Source organism: Sebastes umbrosus, chromosome 9 (assembly GCF_015220745.1).
Source record: "Sebastes umbrosus isolate fSebUmb1 chromosome 9, fSebUmb1.pri, whole genome shotgun sequence".
Taxonomy (NCBI): Eukaryota; Metazoa; Chordata; class Actinopteri; order Perciformes; family Sebastidae; genus Sebastes; species Sebastes umbrosus.
This window is the reverse complement of record NC_051277.1, coordinates 9,882,193-9,899,076: the sequence shown is the minus strand read 5'-3', so window position 1 is coordinate 9,899,076 and position 16,884 is coordinate 9,882,193. Positions and strand designations below refer to the sequence as shown.

The 16,884-nt window shown below is 38.5% G+C and overlaps 1 protein-coding gene across 6 annotated transcripts in view; it reads right to left on the bottom strand.

The window, feature by feature from the left end:
* The window catches only part of gria2b (glutamate receptor, ionotropic, AMPA 2b), a 58,716-nt gene extending 48,456 nt beyond the window's left edge, over nt 1–10,260 (bottom strand). For 2 of the 6 annotated variants that reach the window (XR_005208171.1, XM_037780132.1), the window contains exons 1-2: nt 9,817–10,259; nt 9,555–9,695 (exon numbers count right to left, since the gene is read on the bottom strand). Coding sequence is in view for 5 of the 6 variants with exons in the window: in XM_037780132.1 (XP_037636060.1) it covers nt 9,555–9,695; nt 9,817–9,901 (226 nt within the window). In the remaining variant the exon portion in view is untranslated. Of the gene's footprint in view, nt 1–9,554; nt 9,696–9,816 lie in introns of all 6 variants that reach the window. The other 4 variants (XM_037780131.1, XM_037780130.1, XM_037780128.1 and 1 more) reach the window with 3 other exon arrangements.
* Nucleotides 10,261–16,884: the final 6,624 nt, after the last annotated feature.

Sequence of the window (16,884 nt, the reverse complement as noted above, 5' to 3'; positions counted from 1 at the left end):
GTCTGGTAAGTTCAGAAAATTACATTATTGTACTATAATGCAGCCTTTAAAACCAGGAAAAGACAACACTTATTCCATATTATGGTATTACAATAACCAGAATCTAAGACGATATCTAGTCTCATATCATGATATAGATATAATATTGAAATATTTTCCCAGCCATAGAATGCAATGAAAATTACATAATGTTCACATGTAATGTAAGAAAACCTTAAGTTTTACTTTTTATTTATTATATTCTGTATGAGCAGGGAACATAGACAGTGTTATACATTTATATCAGTTTCACAGCTTGCACCTTCTGATGCATGAAGCAAACTCTATACAATTGTAGAAAATGCATCTGACAAGCCAACAGCTGCTGAGATGTTGGCTACAGTCCAGATGAGTCCTTTTGTTTAAGTAGAGAAACCATCAGGGGACAAGCTCTTACAAGAGCACAATAGCAATGTCTGCAGAACAGACATTACTTAGCAGCACCGCTGACAACATACAGAAATGTTTCAAGTGGATCAAAGCTTTAAATTAAGTTGACAAAGTTAAGAGACAAGGCTGAAAATAAAAGAGTAGACCTTCAATTAAATGTATTCATCAGCCCTCCATGTTGATTTATTGGCGTTGTTTGTAGGAATGACACTGTAGGTGACACTTTCTTTAACGAAAGGTTAAGAGAACAGTTAGTGTGAGTCAACATTACACATAATGAGACAGGATGAATTATGCTACTAATTAGATAAGGTGAAACCATTATATACTGTATAATGCTCAACAAGGCCCTGTGGAAGTACTAATAAATTAATATCCTATTTGTTGGGTTTCATGAGAGGTAAACTGCTGTCAAATAACAGATACTAAGATTTTTCCCTGATCGTATCACCTTTAGCCTGAGTCATCCTGCCCTTTTTAAAGGACACAGCCAGCCTAAAGACAGTTGCGCTCACATTTACAATACATCTACATTATGCTCAGCGAGACTGAACATTAGAACAACACAGGAGGGTCTGTCTGCTCACTGCACTCTGCTTATCACACCGTAAAGTTGTTCTGGCTCTGTCCTGTCATTTTCATTCATCATTTCCTATTTCTTTATCTTTCTCTCTCTCTTTCTCTCCACACACACACACACACACACACACACACACACACACACACACAAAACACGCACACCCACTCAAATCCTAATAAGTTTGACAAGAACACCCTGTAAGACCAGACAAGGCAACCGGATCAAATCTTAATCACCACAATGATGGGAAGGACAGGTTCTCTTCTATGCATACTGATGAGCATCCCCGTGCAGCAGAAAAGGTTACTCCCTGAATTAAAGGAAATTTGACTCATTCTTTAGTAAAGTGAACTTAAAGTCAACTACAAAATATTTGAACGTGAAATTGCTAAACACTTTAAAAGCTGTGTTATTTCTGTAAAAATGTTAACAAATCTTACTTGCTAGAATTTCTATGGCAATTAAAAGATAATAATTGTCTTTGTCTAGTTTTAGTTAAGTTAATGTGTTCTAATTTGAGCTTTTTACTGTTTTACTTTTTTTTCTCTCACTTTTTACTGTTTTACTTTTTTTTCTCTCACTTTTTATGGTTTAACTTTATTAAACATCTGTCTGCTAACGATGGCAATAAAAAAAACGCTGGAAAACTTCCATTAAATGGTTCTTGTGCCGATTTCTTTTTTTTGGCCTAACATTATTCAGGTGATTTTTTTCCATAATTTGGCAATGAAATGACAGTAAGATTTGGACAACACTTTGAAAAAAAATGAATTAAAATAAAAATATATATATATTTTTTTGTAATTCAACATAGATATGTAAATGATTTTATTCAATTTTTTTGAGTTTTTTATGGATTTTTTTTCTGTCGAATAACCTTGGTTTGCTGTTAATTAAAAGTTCCTAAGCTGAAGCCTAAATGACTTAAATGTTGTGACCATCTGCTCATGTTTTTATGCATCTTTACTGAATCTCCATTCAACCACAAGCTTTAGGGTAACAAGGAGGGAGACGCTGCTCTTCATCATATCAGTGATGAGCTGTAGATGACAGCTGATCTATAATCATTCTAGCTACCCTGCCTCTCCGTGACACAGTGCCTGACTCTGATGATGGATTTAGCTCTTGCCACGCCGACAGCCCTGCTCTGAAACCTCACTTACTCACTTCCTGAAACAGATGGCTGCTGCCGTTGATCATGCTGTTGTCGCTGTACAAGCTTTTAGAGCTCGATAAGAGGCTGCAGAAGAATGAACGAGTTGTTTTTATTTTACAAATGAAAGATATGGGAGGGGACATCTAGATAGAGGGCCAAGGATAAAGCCTCAGTTACATCTTTTTAGGATAAGGATCTGTGTTCTAAGGAGACAATCTCTGGATCTCTGCCAAAGAAATTCAAAGACATAAGTCTTGTAGCTCTGGTGCAGAAACACATTGTGCTGGTACCTTAGACAAGAGAGAAGTTTGTATGGCATAACCAGCCCAGTCACACAGTAGTTTGCAAAGTAGTCACAAAATAGACACGAAATATTTTTTTTTTCCGTGATGGCCAGCACAAAATCAATGTTATCCACATAATTGTGAACCTGGAACTATAAAGAGCAGCAAACGCCATGTATGAGGAGTTCGAATGGTTGGGTCAAAAACACCGGACTTTCGCCCCCCGAGTCAGGTGTTCATGTCCAGTGACTAAATAGTTTTGTTGCCTAAGCCTAACCAAGTCGATCTTTTCCTAAACCTTACTAAGTAGTTTTATTTTGAAAAGACTGGAGCGGAAATTTTCACTTGCGCCACGGGTTGCCGGACAGTCATTGGAAATTGCACGGAAAATTTGTTGTTGAAAGTTGTGCTGAGCGTCACAAAAAAGGAAAATATGTGTCTATATACACAAATCAAATACATTAATCTTTGTGACTATTTCACGAACTGCTGTGAGACTGTGTTGCTCTAACACTGTTATTGAATGAATGAAACCCAATTTATAGTAACTGAAGTCAGTTATCTGTTGCTCGCTCAGCAATGAAAGCCTATTAGGTGACCCCATATTGCATCAATTGTGCGTCATGTACTGAATTTTAATCTGCTGCTGTTGGTGTTCATGACCAAGAGGCTGTGTTTCATTGTGATATGAACAGAGGATGAATAGTAACTGGATACTCATGTGCAAATATGCTAAATGCCAACAAAAATAACAACAACCAAATGGAGAAAATAATTGATGAAACTAAGTGTGAAAATCCACATTTCATGCTCTTCATCTTCATCAGTGAAGTTCCATAGTTATGTTGTGTGATGTAGGGCCAGCATCTGGCAATATGATAAGTATCGATAAGTATCATGATAGGTTACAATTGAATATATTGCAATATATTGTGATACTGTAAGTAAGGCGTTAATGTGATATTTTTAAATTTAATTTTAGGAAAGAAAACACCACCATATGCATAAATTCTGAGTTAAAAATATATATATATATATTTTTTATGCAATCAGAAGAGTTTGATCTGCATTTGTATTTCTTACAGTCCCTGTGCCATCCAACATCATAATCGGACTTTGAAAGGACACATCTCTTTGCAAATGAAATAAAGTATTGACTGAGTTGATCTTTGCATGTAAACTATTAATTAAAAATTGATAAAGTGTTTTTGAGAATCAGTACAGTATCACAAAACATTATGTCGCTACACTCAATATTTTTTCTTACACCAATAGTGTGATGACTACTGAGTCGACTCTATGAAAACTGAATAAAGTTGTTTCACTGGTGAAAACTGTCAGAAGCAGTTGAAAGCTCTGGATAACAGCACCCTGGTGACTCAGCCAGGAGGGAAACAAACACAAGCCACCAGTAAGATCCTCTGAAGTTAAGCTTTGTTTTGACAGTCCATCTACTAAATAAGTCATCATTTTAAGGTCTTATTCTGGTTTAAAACATGTAGTCTGTGTGTTTAGTGAATTTTGAGCTGCACTAGCCACTGTCGCTGGAGGACAAACAACTTTGCTTCCTGCCTAGCTTAGGGCAAAATCCTTTTTGAGCCACCTTCCTCACTGAGCAAAGTCATTAGATACGAGACAGGAGGGGACTTCCAGCCGAGAGCCTTTGAATCGTGTTGTAACTGATGCTATCTCAGTCTTGTGTTTTTTGAGGACAGAGCGATAAGGGCTTGGTTGGGGGCTGTATTCAGGGCAAGCAAAGATCCACAGAGGCTTCTTTAGCCTCATTTTCTGACCGGCCAGCTCCCAGGCCTGTTTAATATTTCACAGCTCCCTCCTGAAATGGAGGGAGAATGCACTTAATTAAGTGTGAACAATAAATTGGCTATAACCAATGCTCCGCTGTGCATATATGGTCAGTTAAAGCTTTTGATCATGCAGCAAGGTCCCTGAATGCGTACGTCCCTGAGATGCAATGTGCATGTAGATGCATGAAATCACAGTATGACGTGATTCAACCATGACGAACTAGAACTTTGAAGTGTTAAATCGCCGGCCGGCTGTCAGTGACCTCAAACTGCTGCCGCTCTCAGAGGAGTAAGAGAGGTTTGCTTTGAAAGAGGTGGGAGTCAGAAATAAAAGCATGTGAGCATGCTATAGCGGAATGTAAAGTTTAATTTGGCAGGCAAATGCACAGACGCACACATATGCACATAGCAGGGTGGACTGTGTAATATAAACACTTTTCATGTATTAAAAGAAAAGTTCATCCCTACTATAGATAAGTTTTCTCTGCTAATTATTATGAACTGGTGATGTCCATTTTGGTGTAAATAACTGAACGATTTGCGATGTATACCCAGAATGCCTTTCAATGATGCTGTGCTGGAGTTGTGTAGGTGGTTTGTCCAATTATAAAACAGTGTGAGGATGGTGTTGTGCCTCAGTTGTTCAAGTAACACAAAAGTTGTCAGCAAAGGTGTCAGATTTTGCACTGTGGATGACAAAAGTGCTGCGCTGCATTCTGGGGACTGATAATTGGATGTGCATGCAAACTTTAGAGGTTCCCAACTATTTATGCCCATGACCCCCATAATACAAAATGTCACAATGCAAGGACCAGGACAAAGGAAGGACCCAAATGCAGACTCCAAAAAAGTCTTACAGATTCAAAAAGGGAGGCAAGAATAGCTGTCAGATAAAGAACAAAGAACCAAGGTGATGTAAATAGTGACTGACTAATGGGGGAAGTGAGAACAGGTGAGCAGGAGGTGAGTGAGTGCAGGACTAGCGAGGGACAGGTGAAACTGATCAGGGCGGGGCAGACAATCAAAAAGGAGGGAAAACTCACAATGATAGGAACTGAAACCAAACATGACACATGAGCAGTGAACTTTCAAAATAAAACAGGAAACAGACTATCAAAAATCCCAGGGCCACGACAACAAAGCAATGTCTACTAGTGACCCCTCGTCAGAGGGTTCATAACTATGAGTTCAGAGTCCAATCGATGAGCGACTTTCCTTTTTGTTTTATCTGAATGATTATGGATAATAATGTGAGGTGAGAGATTAAAGAAAAGTCTGATAAACAAGCATCAATTTGTGTAGCAGAACGGTTCGACTTACTTTCAGGCCTGATAATTATCTCACAACTCTTTAGATTCATCTTGTGACCCCTTGTGGGCTCAACACCCCCTGAAACTAAATCCGGTTTTTTTCTGTTGATGGTTATTTAATCCCATTAGAGCTGTTCTCCGCCTATTTAGTATTGCACTTTTATAGCTGGGGACTAAGCTAATGACACGTTAAAAAACAAGAATGGTCAAAATCACAGCAGATACTATATCCTGACTTGTAGTATGAGTCAAGCTCTTAAAACACTCATTCCTACATTTCCCATAATGCAACTGCATAGCGTCTTTCATTAGACTCTACCTGCAAATTCCAACATCTTTCTTCATTTTCCAAACTAAATGCCCCCAGGCCAAGCTGAGATAACCCTGATGACATCATCAAGAGTTATTTTCTTAATCTTCCCTCCAGACTCACATAAAACACTATACAACTGTTTTCACAGGCTCAATTGGACTCCTCATGATGAGGAAACTGGCTTCTATGTGTAAATTGATGGACTGTCGCTTTAATCTTCAATGCGGCTGTGCATAATGTCTACATTTGCAGGTTTTCCACAGAAAGAAAATGAGAAAGTACCACTTTCTAACAAGTGATTCTTTAGAAGTGCGTTGTATTGATGTATTATAGATCATAACCTGGCAACCAAAAAGCTGTCCTTATTAATAGATTATTGCTGACCTATAAAGCACTAATATACTATTAGATAGGGCTTATAAACCCTTTGTAAATTGAAAAATACAACACCAAACAGTAACATGGCTGGGGCCTTGTCATTAATTACAAAAAATACAATACCAGAACAAAACCAGAACCCTTAAAGTGATACCGATACCAATAGAGTACTTCATCTACTTCATTTTGTTTACCTCTTTTCTTCATTCCAGACCCATCATGTGAGTGGAAGCATTCAGTTGCATAAAATCAAATGTCACCATCAGTACATTTATTTTTGTCAGACGCCACAGGCGTGTAGTATAGCCCTACGTTTGAACTTTTTGGTGGCATCTTGGCCTCGCTCAACTGCCAAATCTGTCAAATATACCACGCTTGACTTCACCATACCACAGATTGTATGGGTTGTAGCTGCTGCGGTAGTGGGCCAATCACACATTGCATTAAATCAAAGAATACTTGTGTTGATTGGTTTCCAGTAAAACCATATAAATAGTCTTTTTTTTGCCTAGATGTGGGTATAAAAGGATGAAATGCAGGTACAGTATCGTTTGACTGGAGAAGTACTTGGTACTGGGTTACATCGGTCGATACCTTAGTAGTGTTGTGTTTAGGGTGCATAAGTCATTTAACCGCACAGGGTCTCAGAGGTGATTCTATTCTAGGAAGTTTGAACAAGAATATTTTCAATTTATCGCTCTGGGTCGACGGCACACCGATATAACTGCACACACACACACACACTACATGCACACACACGGTCACAATGACTCCCCTGGTGTTGGCAGCAGATGCAGGCCTGTCCAGATGAACCGTTATTGATGGAGGAATGTATCATCCTCCCTCCCACTGTCTCCGACACACTGCATTGATGAAGTATGCTGCTGCACAGGCCAAGTACAACCAGAGTGGGATACGGCTGTGGGTTACACATCCATATGCTCCGAGTCTTATTTAATGATCTTAAATAATGTCTTTATCCTGGACTGGATTAATAAAATATACAATTAATTAAATTTTAAAATATCTGCTGCTTTGCTATTTTAGGAAGCAACAATATGAGGGCAAATCTGTCACTCACTTCCTGCAGTCCACTTCAATAACATCTGATTTAGTTTCACATTTCCCTTTTCATTAAATACAAATGTGCTTTTGTTAGATCCAAAGTGAAAGCTCACACCTTACACACAGCCACAGTAGCAGCAACTCCTCGGTAATGGAGTGTGTGAGCCTTTAAGAACCTGTCGTTATGAAGTTTTAGCTTTTAATATGCCACGTCAGCTTCAATATTTCTCCTTTTATTCTCCACTGCGTGCTGTCTCATAAAGTACATTTTAACAAAAGGCAAAGTGGCGGATGTTAATGCCCTATAATTACACATGGAGGTGGATTGTGAGGCAGACTGCCATCTACCGGCTTAAAAGCAACCCCCCCAACCCCACACACCTCACCCCTCCTGCTTCTAACTCCCACTCAAGTAGTCGATTAGAAGAGAAAAAAACAAATGCATTCAGCCTGGCTGCTGTGTTGAGGGTCAAAAACACCCTCAGACTATTAGCAGTCTTTTCAATATTTAGCGTGACAGTCATTCACTCGGCTCAACATCACACATCATTCGTTTGTTCATTTTTCTATAGCCACTCATTCCCCCCATTCAGGGTCACTGGTGGAGGTTTTAGTAATTTGCTGTCTAAATGTTAGCCCAACAATAACTGAACCGAAGCTGTGTTGTCGAAGTGGGAGTGAAATATCCCAAATGTCAGCTGCATCGTGCAAGAGCTTCAGTTAATTGCATGCACACTAAATGCTCTAAATGCCAAAATAATAGCTTTAACAAATTTAGAAGTATTGTAGTTCATTGATTTCCCCAAAACTCCGACTCTACATGATTTGATTAGTTAATTTCTGGAAAGATATGTCATCATTTGTGCCGTAAATTAAGAATAGGAACTGCTGCATGCTGTAGTTTGTGTTTACTTTATGAATTGTTGCATAGGTTGACCCTCTGACCTTTCTGGAGCATGTGCAGAATCAAAACATTTAAAGAAATCAGACTCAGGTAATAGCTGCTAATACATACTGATGCAATTGCTGCTTTCAACAGTAGGCTAAATAAGAAAACAATATTTCCAGAGTACACAAAAATTATTATGCTACATTTTTTTTCAGAAGGCTTAAAATGTTTTCAAACAGGAGAAAAATTCATATCTCTATCTTGCACATCGACATGTCTCTGGCTGAGATCTGTTGGATGCTCTCCAAGCAGGAAGCTTTTATATGGTAATGAAATCGATTGGACGAGATGCGCGCACCAATCAGAAGCGTTTGATTTATGTTTAAGGGGCTGTTGAGAGGAGTAGTCGCCTGGCAACCGCCTAATGAAATGTTCGAGCTGTGGCTATTAAAAAAAGAGCCACCTCAGAACCTTTTGTTGCTGCTATTTCAAAGAAAACAAATCAGCATCTTCTGATGAAAGAAAGGCACGATACAAACTGAAAACTCTGAAGTGATGGAGTTGGATGTGAGACATCTTTTGAGTCGTGATGGTTTTGATCTATTATCCTCTATACATGTTACCAAAGAGCTGAATTGTTTAGGAGCCTCGGCTGTTAAATCCTTAATCATCCTTAATCCTCAAATATATGTTAAAGCGTCGCTCATTGAGCATCGGTGTATGTTTGCTGTCATATAGGAGCCAACAATGGATGAACACACAGCTCCTTCCGAGCTGAGAAAAAGACGTGGCAGGGTGCACACTGCAAAAAAAAAAAAAAATGTCCATCTCAGCAAATCCTATCTTTTTTTCTTCTCGAAACATGAAGGAAAAAAAACAATTAATGAATATATTTGTTGCAAGTGCAGGTTTTCTTTTTTTCATGGAATATGGCTGAGCAAAAGAAGTCACAGAGAAATGACATTTGGTTCAAGAAACAGGTTGATTCATTGAAGTACAATCTTGACTTTAGTAAAAAATCATTCGGTTTCAAAGGCAGTTGGATGAAAAGAAAGGAGTGTGGATCGATATTTTTGTTTGATCTCTGAAACTGAAGGAATGAAAATGGGATGGATGTGACTGTTACTGTGGAAACCAACTTTCCTCCTGCCTCCTACGCGATCCTCCTTCATCCTCAACTACTCAGCTCAGATGATTTCCATCTCCATCGATTAACCAACATTCATCCAACACTTATCTCATAATAAAAAAAACGCACAATACTGGCACAAACATCTTATGAAATGACATGAAAGATGATGTTTTTCATAAAAAAAATATATATATTTTTTTTTTTGTCACTTACAGCAGTTGGTTACAGCAAAACTGTTCGCCACTTCCAGATTGTCAATGTGGGGCGTCAATCTGAATTCCGAGGTGCCAAACTGAACCATTCCTATCCGAAATGCGCTGTACTCTTGATCCGCACCCCTTGGAAAGAGTCCTCCTGAAAACCCAAATGCAAACATCAGCTTACACTTTGCATATTGCATTTTGCGCACAAAAAAATGCTTTTTTTATCCAAGTCGTTTTTTTTTTTTGTTATGTTGGAACTAATGGATACCTACCAATCTGAACACTGGGCGAGCCTCCCAGCGCGCATCCCCATAAAACCAGTAGAACTGAAACGGATAAATTCACTATCTTGTCCATGGTTCCACAGTTTCAAGGTGTCCACATCCACCAGGGGAGTCTGATATTCCTCTAATGTGTCTAGAGATGTTTAGATCCGACACATATTGGAGAGCCTTTGGAGAGAAAAAACAACTCAAATCTGCAGCAAAAAAAAAGGAGCGTTTTTTTTTTTTTGTTTTTTTTCTGCAGGTGGCTTTGCTGTGGAAAAGGACGCCAGCAGTGAAGGAATGGTCGTCTGCGATGCAGGTCTGTCTTTGCTGTCTCTTCTTCCGCTCCTCCTCGTTGCTCCCCTCCTGCCGGCAGCTGATACCTCCTCCTCTAAGAGACGCACAGAGACACTGCGCGTCTCCACTCCTCGAAGCGCCGGAGAGATCCTTTCAGCATCACACCCACAAGTGAGGAATGTTAATGAGAAAGGCGGAAAGAGACGGAAAGAGCCGAGCGGCAGCCACTTGGTGACAAAAAAGTGCACACGGCTTACAATGGGAATTAAACATCTAGTCTGTTTTATTATGCTTTAATTAGGAGCATTAAGCCATGAAAACATGGGACATTGTTGATTCATAACATCCTATAGGGTCACAAGGCTATAATATCCTCCTGAGACTCAGCCCATTGCCATGTGTCCTCTGTAGTGGACATGTTGTCCACATGCATATCCTCTTACTCTTTTGACCAACTCTATCAACCCCTGGTGAATTGTAAAGAGGACATCCTAGGCTTTCCAGTGATATGGCATGTGTGTTTTGTTTTAATCAGTTTGAATGTATTCTTCGTTTAATATCACTCTACAGCCATAATATTATTATTTCACACTGAAATAGTCCTGTAGTCCACTACAGTGGACAATACAAATAAAGTTTAACAAGCTTGAATTGTTAAGATTTTCGTTTTAACCCTAAATAGGAAGGAAATAACAAAAAAGTAATTGGTAAACACTTTTTTTTAACTCGGTTCCCAGGAGGATATGTGAGCAGTTAGGCCCAGTGTTTCAACAGGTCAATCTGCTTTTATGTCAGAGCTCAGTTGTTAAAAGGCTTTCCAACCCAACACCAAGAACCTCATGTGGACTGATTCTTCTTAATCTTCCCCACCAAACTTGTTAACTGTACCTTCTTTTCTTATTAACCCATTAGAGTTTGTTTTTTAAAAAAAGAATACTTTATTGAAATTCATCAGACACAACACAAACAGCAAAATAAAATTAAATAGAATAAAATAAAATAAAATAAAATAGAATGAGATAAAATAAAATAAAATAAAATAACATAACATAACATAACATAACATAATAACATAAAATATAATAAAAGTAAAAAAAATAAAAATTGGGGTGGGTATGATGGAGAGGTGGTATTGGGGTTGGGATGGGGGAGGAGTACCTGTTTATTGCCAATCTAAAATAATATGTTATTTTACAGAGTCTATCTTTGGAGAAAATATGATTCCATTTTTGATATGATCTCTGATTGATGATTAAAGTCATTGTTAAAGTCAATATTCCAATAAACAGACTTAAATGGAGCCTATTTGTAGTATCATTTTTAAATGTTTATACTTCTGTGTATTAGTCTAGTCGATACACATTCATTGAAACTCCAAAATTTTGTTTTTACATTCCATGCACCTGACTGATACTCCCATACAGAGTTTGTTGGGGCTGCAGCTAACAATTGTTTGAATTATCTTTTAATCTGCGATTCATTTTTTGATTAAAAGTTTAAATCATGCATTTAAACAGAATGTTACATACTGAATATAGAACAAAATGATGAAAGCAGCAAAACTGAAGAAACTTGAGCCAGAGAATATGTTGGCTTGAAATGAAAAAGAGTGTAACAATAAAAAAGATTGTGAACATTTTTTTTTTGTCCATCAACTAATCAATTCGTAGGTTCAGCTCTGACCTTCATAATGAGTGAGCAGGCTGATAAAGGTTGCTCTAGATCACTTCACTCTTGCAGGAATCAGACTTATGACCTTACAAGTATCATTTGTACAGTGTACACTGAAGATGTACGTGCTTTAATCTTAATTCACAAGTGACTCAATGTGCTGAAAACCTTTAGCTTATGGATTTTAACCATCTGGAAATCATTTCTCTCCTAATAATTCCTGAATGCACAATGGAATAAAGCCAATAGCTGAATATATCTGCGACCTTAAGAACTGTTTTGTATAATTGACAAAATGTCAGAAAAGCGGCACAAATGGACAACTTGAATTGAGACCTTGAAATGTTTTTCGGCCACTTGAAAAACAAGTCTCCTCTACACCACGCTAAATGCCAACATTTCATACTGAGAAAACTCATCAAGTGCATCAGCTGGAGGCCATCACTCATGCCCTCCAGGAATGAATCTCCTCTTTAACTTTGATCTAGTGCTTATTTGCACCCTCTGCATACAAATCCAATGCAAATCTATCGCTGGTTGTAGCTGCCATTTTAAACAGGGCTAAATGGAGGAGAGCTGCCTCACAGCTAATAGGAAATAAATGGCATTCCTGTCCCCTTGTTTTATGATATGCGTATCTCAGGCTGCACGGACAGATGTATATTAATCATTGGACGGTGTGAGATAGCAGTATGGGAGCAGACTAATGAGGCGGAGAGCGAGTGGGAGCTCAGGATGCTGGATGTTGGAAGCAACAGTGTGTTTCAGATTTCAGCACCACGGACAGCACATCACATGTAGCGCTGGCTCCATTCAGCTCGATGAGTACACACAGGAGTGGGAACTTTAAAGGGCATTTTGTCCTTTATAACTTGGTTTCATTTCTATCGGATGCAACACAAGAAACACAAGCGGTTGGACGATCATATAGGTTGCAAACAAGTCAACAGTTTGGTCAGATTATCTAATTTATTTGGAAATAAAACTGAAGGAAAACAATCTGTGTGCACACCTATGATCCAGTAGGTGTGGTATAGGTTCAAATTGAACTACAAAAACCTTTATTTTACAATTCTGTATTCCCCAAAGCATTCCTTAATACTGTCCGACACGTTCCAATTATATACCCCTGAAAGTTTTTTTTATATTTTCTTATAACTTTTTGACATCAGTTTTTCCCTCGGCCAGTTCAAACCAGTGAGAAAACCAAGAAGAAAAACACAACTATAGAAATCTGTAAAAATCTGAGAAAAATGTGTGTTTCTTGGAGTCCTTCACTTATAGTAAGAGGCTGATTGAGAACATTTCAGATAAATATTAATTTATCTGCCACGGTGCAGTGAAGTTTTGAACACAGATTGGACCCAAATGCAGAAAGTCAAGGAGATGGTCGGATAACTTCAATATTTTAATTACATGTAGCTTTCTGTTGACGAGAGTCCAGTTAATCCAAAAGACAGGTAACAAGCAAGCAAGTGACAGAAAAACAGGTAACTGGTAATACAAACTCTACAAAGCAGCGATGACGATCTGACAACAGAACAAAGGAAGTGGACCGGTACATGCAGTGACTGATTAACGGGGAAGTGGGAACAGGTGAGCGGAGGTCTGGTGAGTGAAGGGCTAACACTGGGGCTAACAAAGGGACAGGTGAAACTTATCAAGGAGGCGGGAAACACATGAGAGCAGGAACTGAAACGACTGCACAAAGAAAGCATAACCTTAGAGCAGAGCACATTATGACATTACCATATATTTATTATTCGTAACGTTACTTTTCATGTTGAATTGTATGCTTGCCTGTAGACAAATCAGTTGTTCAGTTGACTTTCACTGCTTTTTACTGACTTTTAACGACTTTCAAGGCTGCATTGACAATTAGTTGCAATTAATTAATTGGACTATGTTTTCCCTATAATTAGAATAAATTTAGAGTTCTTTCCAGGAAACTTCTTGGAAATTATTTAGAAATTATGGACATGTAAAGCTGGGGTTTGTTTAAAACCTGTATTACTGCTTAATTTGTTTTTTTCTGCTTGTATTCCTTACAATGTCATACTTTGTTCTCATTCTCAGGGCGTCAAATAGCGACGCTTTACCACGCCCCTCGGCGTGTGATACCGACGCACAAGGCACCCTTTAGCATCTGTATTAAGAGACTCAACGGGCTGTCAGGTAACTACAATGTAAACTTATCCGTGTCAGTAGATGCTCAGAGAAAGTTGTCGGGGAGTGTGGTCACGTGAAGAGCTAAAAAAGGGTCCAACAAACACAGGGCTTTTAACCAGGAGACCACTGTTTGTGTACCGTTAAGTTTCACTTTCACTTTACAAAAGTAGTAATTTTAAGCCAAGCCATGATGTTTTTTTTCCTAAACCTAACTAAATGGTTTTGTTGCCTAAACGTAAGGAAGTGATTTTGTTTGAATTCACAATGTTAATCACAACCGTAGTGGAGCGCCACACTTTGACGCGCTAAGCAACCCAGTGCGTTAGAATGTGATGCCAAGGGGTGCTGACAAAGCGTCAGTATGTGACGAGAGAGATGTCAGCATGTTCTCAGATTTCAGCAATTCATTTGGTAGGTACAGTATTTATATTGGCAATAGGAACGATGGCCAAAACTACAAAAATGAAACTCAAGTTGTATGAAACCAGAATGTCCCTCTAACCTGTTGCACTCTGCATTAACTGGACACCCAAACCTTTGCTTTCTGGTGTCATTCTCATAGTAAATCCGACTCATGGCAGAGTACGTAGCTCGCTCAGCTGCTTGTGTTCCACATACTCACATACTATGTTCATCAGTTTGACCTTGTCTGGAGCTTATGTCATGCATGGATTCACTCTGCTGCTGCTGCTAGATTGAAATGTAATTTCAGTTTCATTATCTTACAGCACATTCCGCAATTTACTGAATTTGCAGCCTGCGAGATAATTTAACTGTCGCAGCGCTGAAGAGCGTTCTAATGAGTTTTTGGGAATGAAATGAAAGTTACTCATAATCAAATCATGAACCCGCTGGCTGTGTGAGAATGTTTACCTTTGAGTTAATTTACGTAAATAAGCAAACAGAGAGTGAGATGGACATTTAACACATGCTAATGAAAACAATGGCCCTCCTGGAGAATCCAGCACTTTGTAGCCGCTCAAACCAAGTGAGTGACCTTTTGAGAAATGTTTAACCAGCGTCTTCTATGTCCCAGAAATTCTGTGCAACTGCCTCCTAGAAAGCATTTACATTTCTGGCATTTAGTTGGCGTTCTTATCCGGAGAGACTTACAATGGGGAGCATTTTAGTATCTCACTCAAGTGTTATTCTGCAACAAGACACTCAGCTTGTGATGGACAAACACTGGCTGTTACTGTGGGGATCTGACACATGACCTTTCCGTAACACAATTTAATGATTTTAATGAATCCCTTGCCGTCATTAGCAGCAGTACGCAGACACAATGGATACATGTTTCTCCAGTTATTGTCTTTTCTAAATCACTTTCTTCTCTCCTACATTGTTTTATTCTACATTTTGGAATTATGTTTGGACTGATCTTCAAACATGGATTTTTAGAGAATCTCAAGAGATTTGGTCTTTTATTTTAAATAAAAAAATAATGAGGTGAATCTACTTGGATGCAAGAAAATAAAAGGCAGAGTGACTATACAGTGTGAAGTATGGATTTGTAGGTTCCATCTTATAACTTGTTCACACATTATAAAGAATATGTAACTGTGTCATCAATTTTCTTAACTGTCTTTTTTACTTTCAGGAAGTTCCACAAGGCTGGAGCCGGTATAGCCTGCGCTGAGCAGGAAGCACAGAGCACTGTATTTCAGACACGTCTGCACTTAAACACTACAAATGCAAAAGTTTCCCATCTAGCTGAACTGCATGTCTAAGGAAAAAACCTAGAATTAAAATCCTGAGGAGACAGCGTTAACAACCAAGACACTGTGCTGCCCTCCGGGCACCTCTACTACATAATGTAGAGTTAAAAATTCAGCATTCATCTCCCTCAAGACAAATATAATGATAACTCCAAATTAACAACTGGACAGATTAATGCAGGGCATGAATTATATTACAGGAAATAATGCACATAATGCATTATCCATCAATACATTTGCATATTACTGTAATATGATTGCAGCATAGCATTACCTCAGGCAAACTACTGATGCCAAGTACACCATGTCATTAAACAGCTAAGACCAAATAACACCTACAGTACAAATAGCGTGCAATAACAAAGCCGTTCCTGCTTTTGGCGTATCATTTGTACGCCATGTAGTTTGTACTGACTGCAGTGTAAACGCATCCGCTACGCTCAGAGCTAGTGACGTAGTATAACAAGTGATAAAGACTGCTTATGGTAGACAGGAATGGAGGTGGATGGGTCCAACAAACACAGGACTTTCAACAAGGTGACTGGTGTTTTGTTTAGTAAGTTATGTTAGTGACGTTTGTGGTGTGTTTTTTTTAGTGACGTTTGTTACATGTTTTCCGTACTTATGTTACCATGTTTCCAGTGACATTTGTGGTGTTTTTTTTTTTAGTGACCCTTGTGACATGTGTTCTGTAAATATGTTACCCTGTTTCCATATGTATTTTACTTAGTTTATGTACTTATTTTAAGCCCAACCATAATTATTTTTTCTAAACCTAACTAAGTGGTTTGTTGCCTAAACCTAATTGTTGATGTTACCGTAGTTGTTGCATGTCATTTAAATGATATGTCTAAAATGCGTCCTCATGACATACAGAATGTCTTTGTAATGCATGCTATTTATAAACCTTCCCATGAGATTGGGTTGATTATGTCAATGATTCATTTGTATAAAGAAGTATTTAGTGATATTCACACATGTGTAGCTAATTATATGAGCTGCAACTGGAAGTGAAATTATTAAAGAAACAAACGCAGCATGAACACCAAACTGATCTTTCCGCTTTATTTTGACGAGCCTCTGGCTATTCTCTATGTTGTGGTAATTGATGAGGAATTTAAAACCAGCAGTCCCTCTGTGACTTACAGTATATTACAGTCGCTGCTGATGTGACAGTGACTTACTGTAGAGTAATGTAAAGAGGTGATGTGGATGCATA